We start from the raw sequence: 15,911 nt of genomic DNA, 5'->3' as shown, positions 1-15,911 counted from the left end.
TAAGTTCAGAAAGGACCTCAAGACCTGGCTCTTCGACTGAACTGCAACCCTCAGCGCCTTGAGACCCTTACGGGTGAATTGCCGCGCTTTACAAGAACCCAGTAGATAGATAGACTTGTGCTCTTGATACAAAGGGATTTATCAAATATAGAATGTTCTCCTTTAGTTATAGTAGCCATTTAAATTAAACTGATTATGATCACAGATGTTACTGATAGTGTCTCATAAAATAAAATCAGTTTCCCCTCAGTAATTCCTCTGGTATATAACATGTACAATGCTAAGCATCTATTGCTATAAGAAAAGGTTTATCCACATGATGTGCACATTAAATTTATCTCCCAGATGTCAATCATTTGAGACTGATCTTGATTATTTAAGTTTCTAAAGCTCTATTCATATAAAAACTGCTTTATTCTGTCAATGTAACTATTTTCTCCCCTATGTGAACTAAACGTACAACTCCTAACACTGACATATTAATAAACAACACTGGGGTGCTTTGGTGGTGAATGGTTGTGTAAACTGGTCAGTATGAGGACAAATCTGTATATTCCTGTGTGGTGTTTGTATTCTATCACATTGATATGAGAGAAACTGAGGTGCACATATATAGAGGAACAAAGGAGAGCACTTCCAATCTGAGGGTTTTATAACTGGGATTTAGAAAGTATTATTTACAATGTCATCCTTTTCATGCTTCTATTTAGAGAGTTTGTAAAGTTTATTTGTGTGTAAATATTTGGTGTTTTGTGATCCTGGATTTCAATAAAAAAACTTTTTCCACTGTCTAAACATGTGAAAGGTTTCTTCCCTTGTGAATCCTTTCATGCTTTTTCAGATGAATCATTTCTGTAAAACGTTTTCCACACTCTGTACATGTGTAAGGCTTTTCCCCTGTGTGACTCCTTTCATGTTTTCTCAGACTACTATTTTCTGTAAAACTTTTTCCACACTCTGTACATGTGTAAGGCTTTTCCCCTGTGTGAATCCTTTCATGAGTTTTCAGACTACCCAGCTGTGTAAAACTTTTTCCACACTCTGTACAAGTGAAAGGCTTTTCTCCTGTGTGAATCCTTTCATGTTTATTCAGATCACTCTTTCCTGTAAAACTTTTTCCACACTCTGTACAAGTGAAAGGCTTTTCTCCTGTGTGAATCCTTTCATGTTTATTCAGATCACTCTTTCCTGTAAAACTTTTTCCACACTCTGTACATGTGAAAGGCTTTTCTCCTGTGTGAATCCTTTCATGAGTTTTCAGACGATCCATCCGTGTAAAACTTTTTCCACACTCTGTACATGTGAAAGGCTTTTCTCTGTAAATCCTTTCATGTTTTCTCAGACTACTGTTTCCTATAAAACTTTTTCCACACTCTGTACATGTGAAAGGCTTTTCTCCTGTGTGAATCCTTTCATGAATTTTCAGACTATCCATTTGTGCAAAACTTTTTCCACACTCTGTACATGTGAAAGGCTTTTCTCCTGTGTGAATCCTTTCATGTTTATTCAGATCACTCTTTCCTGTAAAACTTTTTCCACACTCTGTACATGTGAAAGGCTTTTCTCTGTGAATCCTTTCATGTTTTCTCAGACTACTGTTTCCTATAAAACTTTTTCCACACTCTGTACATGTGAAAGGCTTTTCTCCTGTGTGAATCCTTTCATGAATTTTCAGACTATCCATTTGTGCAAACATTTTTCCACACCCTGTACATGTGAAAGGCTTTTCTCCTGTGTGAATCATTTCATGTTTTCTCAGACTACTATTTTCTGTAAAACATTTTCCACACTCTGTACATGTGAAAGGCGTTTCTCCAGTGTGAATCCTTTCATGAGTTTTCAGACTATACATTCGTGTAAAACTTTTTCCACACTCTGTACATGTGAAAGGCTTTTCTCCTGTGTGAATCCTTTCATGAATTTTCAGACTACTCATGTGTGCAAAACTTTTTCCACACTGAGTACATGTTGTACTTCCTACTTATTCTCACTGTCAGACATTTTGTATTTGTCATGTGCTCCACCCCCCATCCTTTAACTTCTCTTGGTCAATACTGTGCTGTCTTAAATCACACTGCAATTGGGTATGAGAGAGGGGCACTAAAATGTTCATTTCAATTGCTATCTTAGATATAGAAAAGAAAAGGAAGTGTTTGTGTTTACATAGAGTGATAATATGATGAGATGTTTTTTCAACAAGTTCAGTCCATTTAAAAAGGACCATAACATATAGAATTATAAAACAACAGATGCATAATAAAAACACAATGCAATAACATTTACTATTAATTTAAAAAGAGCAATAGATTGTTTTCTGATAAATGTAGTTCTGCTCCTGTACCATGTGACAGCTATCAGCCAATAACAGACTCATATTTTTATATAATGTGAACGCCTGCATATGCTAAGTAGGGGCCGCTGCCTCAGGTCATTTAAAAGGCTGTGTACAATTTAATAATGAAAATAAATTACAAACAGCAAACAGTTATTTTACATAAAAACTAAAGCTAAAGGTGAAATTTCCCATACACTTTATACTATTTTATACACCGGTAAAACAAGTCATTAAAAACACATTAAAGGGACAGCAAAGTCACAATTACACTTTTATTATTCAAATTAAAACAACTTTCTAATTTACTTCTATTATCAAATCTGCTTTATTCCCTTGGGGACCTTTGTGACAAAGCATATAATGCACTATGGTGCGCAAGCTGCTGATTAGTGGCACTACATACAAGCCTCTTGCCATTGGCTCACTTTTTGTGCTCAGCTAGCTCCCAGGAGTGCATTGCTGCTGCTTCAATAAAAGATATCTAGCGAATTAAGCAAATATCATAATAGAAGTAAATTGGAAAGTTGTTTAAAATTGTATTATTTATTTAAATGATGAAAAACATTTGGAGCTCTTGTTCTTTTAAGTGAAAACCAAATTTACAGGACACTGTCCCTTTAAGTCTGTGATCATGTGACATAAACAGCAGCAGCTGAAGGTGCAGAATACACTCACTAAGGTCTTTACTAACAACAAGAATCAGTCACAGATCAGTGGGATAAACGTTCTGATGATAAACAGGTGCAGCTAATAGAAATAAGAAATGTATTATAAAATAACCTCATTAGAAATAAAATAATATGCAGATCACAAGATATTTATGATTAGATCAGTAAATGTGATGAGACTGATACAACAGGGCCATAAGCTGAGTGATATTTATTACTGGAGCAAATAGCAGCTTCACACTAATATTAAATGAAAATGGTTTATCTGGGCTCTACAGTTAATTATAAACCTATAGGGAAATACAGGATACTAATTGGCTGATACTTAAAAATCTGTTGCTCATTGGATAACAGGAGCAAAGCAACCCCCACAAATGTAGTATTGGACAGACCTCCTCAAGCTCGAAAACTGCTATAAATCATTAAGTATTAAATTAGCTTTTTGAATCAAAGAACTAACAATAAATTCATCAGCACAGCATGAAACATATAGAAAACAAATTAAATAAGTACAGTTGAGTTTTTGTTTTACATAAACTCAGTTTCTTATATGAAGTAAAATCATTTATCTTTATCATAACAAAATACATAACAATATTTTCTCATCCTATATAATAAAAGGCCAAGTGTGTTTGTCCGAAGCTGTCATGCGCAGTAGAGACTGCGCGCGAGGACAAACACACCTGGCCTTCCAACTAACCTGGCGTGATGGAGTGGGCGTGGCCGGGCACAACATGGGCATGGTTGGACGGGCGTGACATGGGCGTGGCTGAGCGTGATGTGGGTTGGGCCGGCTACAGCTGCTAAGAGTCTAGAGACAGAGAGGGGGGATAGAGAGAGCAGAAGAGGGGGGATAGAGAGAGGGGGAGAGAGACAGCAAAAGACAGAGGGGGAGAGAGACAGCAAAAGACAGAGGGGGAGAGAGACAGCAAAAGACAGAGGGGGAGAGAGACAGCAAAAGACAGAGGGGGAGAGAGACACAGCAAAAGACACAGGGGGAGAGAGACAGCAAAAGAGAGAGGGGGAGAGAGACTTCAAAAGAGAGGGGGAAAGAGACTTCAAAAGAGAGAGGGGGAGAGAGACAGCAAAAGAGAGAGGAAGAGAGAGACAGCAAAAGAGAGGGGGAGAGAGACAGCAAAAGAGGGGAGAGAGAGACAGCAAAAGAGAGGGGGAGAGAGAGACAGCAAAAGAGAAGGGGAGAAAGAGAAGGGGAGAGAGACAGCAAAAGAGAGGGGAGAGAGAGACAGCAAAAGAGAGGGGGAGAGAGAGACAGCAAAAGAGAAGGGGAGAAAGAGAAGGGGAGAGAGACAGCAAAAGAGAGGGGGAGAGAGAAAGCAAAAGAAAGAGGGGAAGAGATACAGCAAAAGAGAGAGGGGGAGAGAGACAGCAAAAGAGAGAGGGGGAGAGAGACAGCAAAAGAGAGGTGGGAGAGAGAGGGGGGAGAGAGACAGCAAAAGAGAAGGGAGAGAGAGACAGCAAAAGAGAGGGGGGAAGAGAGCCAGCAAAAGAGAGAGGGGGAGAGAGACAGCAAAAGAGAGGGGGGAGAGAGAGGGGGGAGAGAGACAGCAAAAGAGAAGGGAGAGAGAGACAGCAAAAGAGAGGGGGGAAGAGAGACAGCAAAAGACAGAGGGGGAGAGAGACAGCAAAAGAGAGAGGGGGAGAGAGACAGCAAAAGAGAGAGGGAGAGAGAGACAGCAAAAGAGAGAGGGGGAGAGAGACAGCAAAAGAGAGGGGGAGAGAGAGACAGCAAAAGAGAAGGGGAGAGAGAAAGCAAAAGAGAAGGGGAGAGAGAAAGCAAAAGAAAGAGGGGAAGAGATACAGAAAAAGAGAGAGGGGGAGAGAGACAGCAAAAGAGAGAGGGAGAGAGAGACAGCAAAAGAGAGGGGGGAGAGAGCCAGCAAAAGACTGAGGGGAGAGAGCGAGCAAAAGAGAGGGGGGAAGAGAGCTAGCAAAAGAGAGGGGGGAGAGAGCTAGCAAAAGAGAGGGGGGAGAGAGCTAGCAAAAGAGAGGGGGGAGAGAGCTAGCAAAAGAGAGGGGGGAGAGAGCTAGCAAAAGAGAGGGGGGAGAGAGAGAGCAAAAGAGGGGGGAGAGAGAGTGCAAAAGAGAGGGGGGAGAGAGAGAACAAAAGAGAGGGGGGAGAGAGAGAGAGCGCAAAAGAGAGGGGAGAAAGAGAGAGCAAAAGAGAGGGGAGAAAGAGAGAGCAAAAGAGAGGGGGGATAGAGAGAGAGCAAGGGGTGGGACCGCTGTACTGCAAAAAATGGCCCATGTAAACGGGCTTTAGGACTAGTCCTATAATATAAAAGGCCAAGTGTTTTTGTCCGAAGCTGTCATGCACAGTAGAGACAGTGTGAGGACAAACACACCTGGCCTTTACCTGATCTGCTGTTTGCAGCATGGTGCGGCGAAAGTTGGCTTGGCCGGAAGTGGCGTGACCGGACTTGGCAGGGCGGGGCCGGCACGAGAGAGGGGAGGGAGATAGAAAGAGAGGGGGAGAGACAAGAAGATATGGGAAAGAGCTAAAGAGAGGGGAAAGAGAGAGCGAAAGAGAGGGGAAAGAGAGAGCAAAAGAGAGGGGGAGAGAGAGCAAAAGAGAGGGAGAGAGAGCAATAGAGAGGGGAAGAGAGAGCAATAGAGAGGGGGGAGAGAGAGCAATAGAGAGGGGGGAGAGAGAGCAATAGAGAGGGGGGAGAGAGAGCAATAGAGAGGGGGAAGAGAGAGCAATAGAGAGGGGGGAGAGAGAGCAATAGAGAGGGGGGAGAGAGAGCAATAGAGAGGGGGAGACAGAGCAATAGAGACGGGGAGAGAGAGCAATAGAGAGGGGGGAGAGAGAGCAATAGAGAGGGGGAGAGAGAGCAGTAGAGAGGGGGAGAGAGAGCAATAGAGAGGGGGAGAGAGCAATAGAGAGGGGGAGAGAGAGCAATAGAGAGGGGGAGAGAGAGCAATAGAGAGGGGGGAGAGAGAGCAATAGAGAGGGGGAGAGAGCAATAGAGAGGGGGGGAGAGCAATAGAGGGGGGGGGAGAGAGACAGCATCAAAGAGAGGGGGGAGAGAGAGAGCGCAAAAGAGAGGGGGGAGAGAGAGAGCACAAAAGAGAGGGGGAGAGAGCGCAAAAGAGAGGGGGGAGAGAGAGAAGGCCAAAGAGAGGGGGAGAGAGAGCAAAAGAGAGAGGGGGAGAGAAAGCAAAAGAGAAGGGGTGGGGGAAGAGCAAAAGCGAGGGGGGGGGAGAGAGAAAAAAGAGAGGGGGGAGAGAGGGACCAAAAGAGAGGGGAAAGAGCTAAAGAAAGGGGAGAGAGAGCAAAAGAGAGAGGGGAGAGAGAGAGAGCAAAAGAGAGGTGGAGTGAAAGAGAGCACAAAAGAGAGAGGGAGAGAGGGATCAAAAGAGAGGAGGGGAGAGATCAAAAGAGAGGGGGGGAGAGCAAAAGAGAGGGGGAGGGAGAGAGAGCAAAGAGTGGGACCGCTGTACTGCAAAAAATGGCCCGTATAAACAGGCTTTAGGACTAGTCATTATATAAAACACAACAGTGTGAGGCTGTTAATAAAAATTTATGTCAGGTTTTGCATATTACCGTTTAGCAGAAGCTCTGCAAGTATGAAGTTTCTCTGGTTCCTCCTGTGATATCACTGAATGTTACACAGATATTTATACTAATGTGGGAGTGTCACCTTTCTCTGTGTGAGTCACATGAGTACAACTTGTCAGTTGGGAGAGGGTCACACCCGGACTTTTGTTCTCATATAAGTGTCTATTGTCCCCTCTGGTGTCACATGAATACAGAGTCCCTGCCTCCCACTCAGGGTGTGATTATCATATGGATAAGTAAGGAGGAAACAAACGGTTTATTTAAATGTGAGAGATTTTCTGTTGTGTCCTAAAATATCTCAGGATACAGCATTATATTATGTTTTTATTGATGGAAATTTTTATCTTAACAGAACTTAGTTGCAAACAGATGTATAATATTAACATGGCATATATATAATATTTGCAAAGTTACAACTTTCTTAGACTATATGTGGAACATAGAGAATATTAAAGGGAAGCAATTAAAACATGATACAGCCTTACTAACACTTAATGCTGAGAAGGCCTTTGATTCCCATTGAATGGGAGCATTTGTTCAAAGCACTTGAAAAATGTGGATTTAAAAATCATTTTGTTCACTTTATTCACAATCTATATAGAAAACCGATATCCTTTCTCTTGATTAATATAATTTAAAAAATGTACTAGACAGGGTTGTCCACTCTCCCCTATACTTTTTAATATCGCTCTTGAACCTTTGGCTATTTGGTTAAAACAGGTATGCGTAAGGGATTCCTATGGTTACACCAACACTAAAAATCCTATTATATGCAAATGACCTGCTAATCTTTCTTTACAATACCTCCCAAGTAATACCTTTAATTTTAACATGTTTAAATATTTTCAGCACTTTCTCAGGATATAAAATAAATTATAATAAAAGTGAACTTATGTGGGTACAAAAGACTAGATCCAGTATACTTCAACTTCCATTTAAAGTTGTAGACTCACTTACATACCTAGGTTTACATCTGCATAAAAATACGCAGAATTGGTATAATCTAAATTACCAAATACTCTTTCAAAAGATCAAGACAAACCTAGAAATATGGACAGCTTTTCTGCTGTCAATATCAGCAAGAGTTAGTCTTATCAAAACAATTATCTTTCCACAACTACTATACGCACTGCAGAATCTTCCTTTACTCTTAAAAAAAATCATGGATCTCACGATAGAGTGAATTATACTAATAGCTATAAAATCTTTAATCTAATTCCCTTAACTTACAGACTCTGAGTAGTGCCGCATGACTTGGGGCTCGGGTTTCTAGGAGGGGGGGGAACTAAACAAATTTTTTCCTGTAATAAAGTTTGTTTGTTTTTTGTATTAGAAAATTGTTAATTTAAGTTATAGCTATGAATAAGAAGGTACAAATTGTGTTGAGGAGCTGAACTTCTGATGTTAAAGATTTTCAGCTACAAGTATTAATGTATTTTTTTTTCCTGGTATTTTTTATTTTATTATTTTAGAAAACTGTCAATCCAAGTTATAAGAAGGCAAAAATTGTTTTGATGAGCTGAACTTCTGATGTTAAAGATTTTCAGCTAAAAAAGTATTAATGTAAGTTCATCAGAGTTCTGATTGTAATCAATAAATATATATATATATATATATATATATATATATAAAAAATATCAACAAGTTATTAGATGCATATGAGATATATATATAGGAGCAGCAATACACTACTGGGAGCTAGCTGAACACATCTAGTTAGCCAATCACAAGAGATAAATGTGTGCAGGCACCAATCAGCAGTGAGCTCCCACTAGTGTAGGATATGTGCATATTCTTTTTAAACAAAGAAAACAAAGCACATCCAAAAGAAATTAATTTAAAGTGTCCTAAAAAGAAATGCTCTATCTGAATCATGCATGTTTAAAGGGACACTCAAATCAAAATAAACTTTTATGATTCAGAAAGAACCTGCAGTTTATAGACACTTTACTTCCATTATAAAATTTTGCACAATATTTTTATATACACCTTCTAGGGAAAAAAATACTACAGAGCATGTGCACAAGCTCACAGGCTATACATTTACAAGTCTGTGATTGGTTGATGTCTGTCACATGATAGGGGGCCGGAAAATGGGAGAAAAAATACATTTGTCCGAAAAAAACTCTACTGCTTATTTGAAATTCAGAGTAGGTGTACTTGTCGTTTTATTGTGCACTTGTTAATTATGCAGTTCTACTGCATTGAGTGGTCCTTTCATTTTGACTGTGTGTGTGTGTGTGTGTATATATATATATATATATATATATACAGGGAGTGCAGAATTATTAGGCAAGTTGTATTTTTGAGGATTAATTTTATTATTGAACAACAACCATGTTCTCAATGAACCCAAAAAACTCATTAATATCAAAGCTGAATAATTTTGGAAGTAGTTTTTAGTTTGTTTTTAGTTATAGCTATTTTAGGGGGATATATGTGTGTGCAGGTGACTATTACTGTGCATAATTATTAGGCAACTTAACAAAAAACAAATATATACCCATTTCAATTATGAAACCAATATAACATCTCAACATTCACAAATATACATTTCTGACATTCAAAAACAAAACAAAAACAAATCAGTGACCAATATAGCCACCTTTCTTTGCAAGGACACTCAAAAGCCTGCCATCTATGGATTCCGTCAGTGTTTTGATCTGTTCACCATCAACATTGCGTGCAGCAGCAACCACAGCCTCCCAGACACTGTTCAGAGAGGTGTACTGTTTTCCCTCCTTGTAAATCTCACATTTGATGATGGACCACAGGTTCTCAATGGGGTTCAGATCAGGTGAACAAGGAGGCCATGTCATTAGATTTTCTTCTTTTATACCCTTTCTTGCCAGCCACGCTGTGGAGTACTTGGACGCGTGTGATGGAGCATTGTCCTGCATGAAAATCATGTTTTTCTTGAAGGATGCAGACTTCTTCCTGTACCACTGCTTGAAGAAGGTGTCTTCCAGAAACTGGCAGTAGGACTGGGAGTTGAGCTTGACTCCATCCTCAACCCGAAAAGGCCCCACAAGCTCATCTTTGATGATACCAGCCCAAACCAGTACTCCACCTCCACCTTGCTGGCGTCTGAGTCGGACTGGAGCTCTCTGCCCTTTACCAATCCAGCCACGGGCCCATCCATCTGGCCCATCAAGACTCACTCTCATTTCATCAGTCCATAAAACCTTAGAAAAATCAGTCTTGAGATATTTCTTGGCCCAGTCTTGACGTTTTAGCTTGTGTGTCTTGTTCAGTGGTGGTCGTCTTTCAGCCTTTCTTACCTTGACCATGTCTCTGAGTATTGCACACCTTGTGCTTTTGGGCACTCCAGTGATGTTCAGCTCTGAAATATGGCCAAACTGGTGGCAAGTGGCATCTTGGCAGCTGCACGCTTGACTTTTCTCAGTTCATGGGCAGTTATTTTGCGCCTTGGTTTTTCCACACGCTTCTTGCGACCCTGTTGACTATTTTGAATGAAACGCTTGATTGTTCGATGATCACGCTTCAGAAGCTTTGCAATTTTAAGAGTGCTGCATCCCTCTGCAAGATATCTCACTATTTTTGACTTTTCTGAGCCTGTCAAGTCCTTCTTTTGACCCATTTTGCCAAAGGAAAGGAAGTTGCCTAATAATTATGCACACCTGATATAGGGTGTTGATGTCATTAGACCACACCCCTTCTCATTACAGAGATGCACATCACCTAATATGCTTAATTGGTAGATACTTTCGAGCCTATACAGCTTGGAGTAAGACAACATGCATAAAGAGGATGATGTGGTCAAAATACTAATTTGCCTAATAATTCTGCACTCCCTGTATATATATATATATATATATATATATATATATATATATATATATATATATATATATATATACACACACATGCACATATACAAAGATACGCATATGTACAAAAACACATGCACATACACACACATGCTTACACACATACAAATATAAGCACACATACACACAGATATAAGCATACACAGTCACACACACAAATATAAACACACATATAAAGTCACATACACGTAACATTACAAATACAATGCTCCCTTTACAATGACAGCTCAACCCTCCTCAGCAGAGTCATCCCAATTCCACTAATCTAATGAAGTAGAATCCTAGGCATCCAACTTTGTCTTAGATAATGAGTGGAATGCAAATTTGCGCTTTTGTGAGTAATACCAGCATACGCAAATTACAAATTAGGTGCAATGCGAACGCAACCTCCTGTTCACATTGCCTGGAAGCCTTGTGCTCACGAGAGCGAGCTTCCATAGGCTCCAATGGGAGCCTTGTTCTGATGCCATGAGACATAGCAAAGAACCTAGCACAGTGCAGGGGGTAATTCCCACAGTGTTGGGCAGCACATTAAAAATATTCCTATTACCAACGGTACTCGGCATGGCTGTCCCTTGTCTCCCTTGCTATTTGCTTTAGCGATAGAGCCCTTAGCAGCACAAATCAAGAGTGACAACAAGGTTGAGGGAATCACATTGCATGGCACGATACATAAGATTGCACTGTTTGCCGACGACACAACGATCTTCTCCACCAAGCCACTACAGATTATACCTAGATTGCTAGAGATCCTTGAGACATTTAGTAACCTCTCTTATTACAAATCGAATCATAACAAAACCGAAATCTTTACTAGAGGGTAGACCTACTTAAATACTTACACTATAAATAAAATTTTATAGCAAAATAAAACCATATAACACATTTAGGAATTAAATTATCAAGTGATATTCCCCAAATTAAAAACACAAATTACCACCCCTTGCTAACTGAGCTGAGAACACTTAAGCAAAAATGGCACTCAAGCTCCATTTCCTGGCTGGGATGCTTTGCAGCCCTTAAAATTAGCTATCTTCCTAAACTGAACTATTTATTCCGGTGCCTCCCAATTCGGGTACCCAAAAAAATGTTGTTACAGTTGCAAAGTGAATATACAAAGTACATATGGCAGGGGAAACCTCCACATATAGTCCACAAAATTTTGAAGTACCCTAGACTACATGGAGGGGTTGCCTCTCCATCTATCTCTAGATATTTTGAGGCGGCGATGCTCACTCATATTTCTCAATGGGGAGTCAAAGACTTTCATAGTAAATGGAAGGGAATTTAGCAGGCCCCACTACCATTTAACATTTACTTACGTGATCTTATTTGGACCCCGCCACATTGCCGTAGAAATTTGTCTATCAACAATCTAATAATTAAAGAATGCCTCTCATCATGGGATCAGATTAGGCATTATAAACTTATAGCTCCCCATCCCTCTCCCATCACTACTTTATCAGGCCTTCTCACAGGCCTTCCTGACTCTCACACTGCTACGTGGGCCCGTTTGGGCTTCGAAAGGGTATCAGACCTATGGTCCACCTCTTCACAGGGGCATTTTGTTAAGCTAGACCAAATTAGGGAATCCACACAGGTGCCACCGTATTTGGTTTTTGAATATTCGAGTAATTAGCCTATTAACTAGTTGGGGATTTAAGCACATACCTCCCCTTCAGCTAACATTGTGGGAATCTAGATGGCAGCAGGGGTTTAGTCTCGGCAAACCTATGTCAATTCACTATAGTTTAATGGAAGGGGTGTCGCCTATTGATAAAGCTCCACACATATTGAAATGGGAACAAAAATTGAATATATCTGTTCCCACTCAGGTCTGGCAACATACACTCCTATTAACTAAAAAACATAATTTATGTAAGAACTTACCTGATAAATTCATTTCTTTCATATTAGCAAGAGTCCATGAGCTAATGACGTATGGGATATACATTCCTACCAGGAGGGGCAAAGTTTCCCAAACCTCAAAATGCCTATAAATACATCCCTCACCACACCCACAAATCAGTTTAACGAATAGCCAAGAAGTGGGGTGATAAGAAAAAAGTGCGAAGCATAAATATAAGGAATTGGAATAATTGTGCTTTATATAAAAAAAATCATAACCACCACAAAAAAAGGGTGGGCCTCATGGACTCTTGCTAATATGAAAGAAATGAATTTATCAGGTAAGTTCTTACATAAATTATGTTTTCTTTCATGTAATTAGCAAGAGTCCATGAGCTAGTGACGTATGGGATAATGACTACCCAAGATGTGGATCTTCCACGCAAGAGTCACTAGAGAGGGAGGGATAAACTAAAAACAGCGAATTCCGCTGAAAAAAATCCACACCCAAAAATAAAGTTTAAATCTTATAAAGAAAAATACTGAAAATATAAGCAGAAGATTCAAACTGAAACAGCTGCCTGAAGTACTTTTCTACCAAAGACAGCTTCAGAAGAAGCAAACACATCAAAATGGTAGAATTTAGTAAAAGTATGCAAAGAAGACCAAGTTGCTGCTTTGCAAATCTGATCAACCGAAGCTTCATTCCTAAACGCCCAGGAAGTAGAAACTGACCTAGTAGAATGAGCTGTAACCCTTTGAGGCGGAGTTTTACCCGACTCGACATAAGCATGATGAATTAAAGATTTCAACCAAGATGCCAAAGAAATGGCAGAGGCCTTCTGACCTTTCCTAGAACCGGAAAAGATAACAAATAGACTAGAAGTCTGTCGGAAATTCTTAGTTGCTTCAACATAATATTTCAAAGCTCTAACTACATCCAAAGAATGCAATGATTTCTCCTTAGAATTCTTAGTATTAGGACATAATGAAGGAACCACAATTTCTCTACTAATGTTGTTGGAATTCACAACCTTAGGTAAAAATGTAAAAGAAGTTCGCAACACTGCCTTATCCTGGTGAAAAATCAGAAAAGGAGACTCACAAGAAAGAGCAGATAATTCAGAAACTCTTCTGGCAGAAGAGATGGCCAAAAGGAACAAAACTTTCCAAGAAAGTAATTTAATGTCCAATGAATGCATAGGTTCAAACGGAGGAGCTTGAAGAGCCCTCAGAACCAAATTCAAACTCCAAGGAGGAGAAATTGACTTAATGACAGGTTTTATACGAACCAAAACTTGTACAAAACAATGAATAGCAGGAAGATTAGCAATCTTTCTGTGAAAAAGAACAGAAAGAGCAGAGATTTGTCCTTTCAAGGAACTTGCAGACAAAAATGTTACGGTACCAACAGTGTACCAAGGGTTAATACCAGGGAACAACGTCCTGCATAGGGAATCAGCAATTCACAAACCAGCCAGTTTTCAGGTTTAAACAGAATATCTGCTTTATTTGAAGGCAGCACACAGATTTATACACCCTTGCTTCAGGTTACAAAGGGCATTGGTTTAACAGTAAAGCAAACATATGAACAATGCATCAAACAATTGTCTATTCACAGGTAAAACAGATTAACATATTAAGTTAATTAACTAGGGAAGAACGTTTACTCAGACAATCTGATGTTGGGCAGTCTAGTTAACATAATCACACAAGGACACAATCAGTTTACCCAGACAGACTCCTGAGACACAATCAGATCTTAAACATACATAGAATACATCTTATTACAGAATATAGGAACAGTTCTTATTAGCTATAAAGTCTTTTATGCCCACTTTGCTTATAGAGTCACAATTGCTCCCACAAGGGGCACTCACACCCTGTACCCATCCTGTATTTATGGATACAGGGTGACATAGACATAAGACAGAGGTATGAAAGTACATGGGGTGTCCAGCATATAAAATTCCATATTTCCATGCAGTCTCTGGGTATCCTTAAGCCCATGTACCTCCAGCCCAAAGAATGTTCCATAACAGGCCCTCCAATGTACAGTGGCGAGATTGGTTTTGTCACATCTCTCCCCTTTTCCAAACAGACTAACAGGGTATCTGACCTCCTGCCGGTCAGTGCCCTGGTTAGTCCAGCAACCCACCCATAAAACACAATTAGTAGTACAGCCCACCCACAATAAATGGTTACTACACCTGAGTACGGGGAAAACTTGTCCATGTCCAGGTGCCTCACCACAGCTGTGTGGGGGACTGGTACGCTGAATTGGTGGGTTGCGAGGTGGGCAGAGACCAGCTGTACTCTGCCCGGGTGCCAGCACTACCATGGAAGTAGCCTGGTGGGAGCCTGGTTGCTGGAGGGGAAGACCGACTGTCTCCCCTTCGGATACATAGCTGTGCTGCTGGAGGGGGAGACCAATCGTCTCCCCTTTGGCTAAACAGCCGTGTTGCTGGGGGACAGGACCATCAAACTCCTCTCCCTCTGGTTTGTCATGCTCGGCTGTCCAGGGTATATACTGTGGCATATACCACCAGAGCGCCTGGTAGGCATGTCAGTTTGCTGGGACAATCCATCTGTATTCCCGTTATGAGAGAGAATTCCTGTCCATACAAACAAGGGTTCAAATTCCTCAGTGCCCAGACCAGGGCCAAACAGTCCTTCAAAATCCCATCAGCTTCTTTACGAGTTTTCTGTACCTGCTCTTTATAGGTATCCACAATCCCTTCATACTGACATAGGGTGCCCTTGAGTTGCTGCACCTCACTATGAGCCAGCGTCAGCTTCTCCTCCAGTGTCACTAAGTTTGTCTTTAATGTTTCATGTTCCACTCTCAAGCTGGTGTTTTCTGCCGGTGCAGCTTGTCTAGCAGAGATTCCTGTTCTAAACGTGCTTTTTCCTCTGCGCTCCTCTTCTCCTTCATCAGCGCATTGTAACGGGACCTCCACATATCAATAGCGGATAGAGATTTACTGAGCTCAGCGTCCTGGGGCTTAGCAGCAGGTGGGTCAGTCTCTGCTGCACGGATCTGGGCACGGGTAGTCACAGAGTTAACATCAGCGGGACCCATAGGAGCGTAGGCAGAAACAAGGGGGGCCAAGTCATTTCCAAGAAGAACATCAGCAGGTAAGTCCTTCTTGACCCCCACATTCACAGGTCTAGCGCCCACTCCCCAATCCAAATGTACCCTGGCAACAGGTAGGCTGAACACATCGCCCCCTGCTACCCTCACAGCCACAGTGTCTCCAGTGTACTGTTTCTCAGACACCAAGTTCTTTTGAAGCAAGGTCATGGTAGCACCAGTATCCCGTAGACCACTGACCTTCTTCCCATTCACTTTAACCAGTTGCCGGTTATTCCGGTGGGCAGCTTGCACAAGGTCTGTCTCATGTAGGATGCTCCAGCATTCTTGCGCCTCTACGTAGCGGGCCGCAGGCTGAGGATTACGTGGGATTCCGCCGGCGGGTCTTCTCCAGGACTGCGCTTGGTTCGCTGCGTTTAGGGGACACTCTGGTCTTTTGTGCCCTAGTTGCTTACATCTAAAGCACCGAATAGGTTGTGAGTAGCCCCGCGAATTGAACAGGGCTCTCTGAGGGTAGTTCGTGGCCGGAGGCCGT

General features: G+C 41.2%; 1 protein-coding gene across 1 annotated transcript; it reads right to left on the bottom strand.

Moving 5' to 3' along the window:
• Positions 1–740: 740 nt before the first annotated feature.
• On the bottom strand, positions 741–11,000 carry LOC128661373 (oocyte zinc finger protein XlCOF6-like). The gene is made up of 2 exons (XM_053715635.1): positions 10,985–11,000; positions 741–1,977 (listed from the first exon to the last, which is right to left on the bottom strand). Exons 1-2 carry the CDS (start codon positions 10,998–11,000, stop codon positions 791–793), a joined length of 1,203 nt encoding a protein of 400 aa, XP_053571610.1. The 3' UTR covers positions 741–790.
• Between the last annotated feature and the right edge of the window lie 4,911 nt (positions 11,001–15,911).

The sequence above is a fragment of the Bombina bombina genome, chromosome 5 (genome assembly GCF_027579735.1).
Source record: "Bombina bombina isolate aBomBom1 chromosome 5, aBomBom1.pri, whole genome shotgun sequence".
Taxonomy (NCBI): domain Eukaryota; kingdom Metazoa; phylum Chordata; class Amphibia; order Anura; family Bombinatoridae; genus Bombina; species Bombina bombina.
The sequence above is the reverse complement of the archived record's forward strand: the minus strand, read 5'-3'. Positions and strand labels throughout refer to the sequence as shown.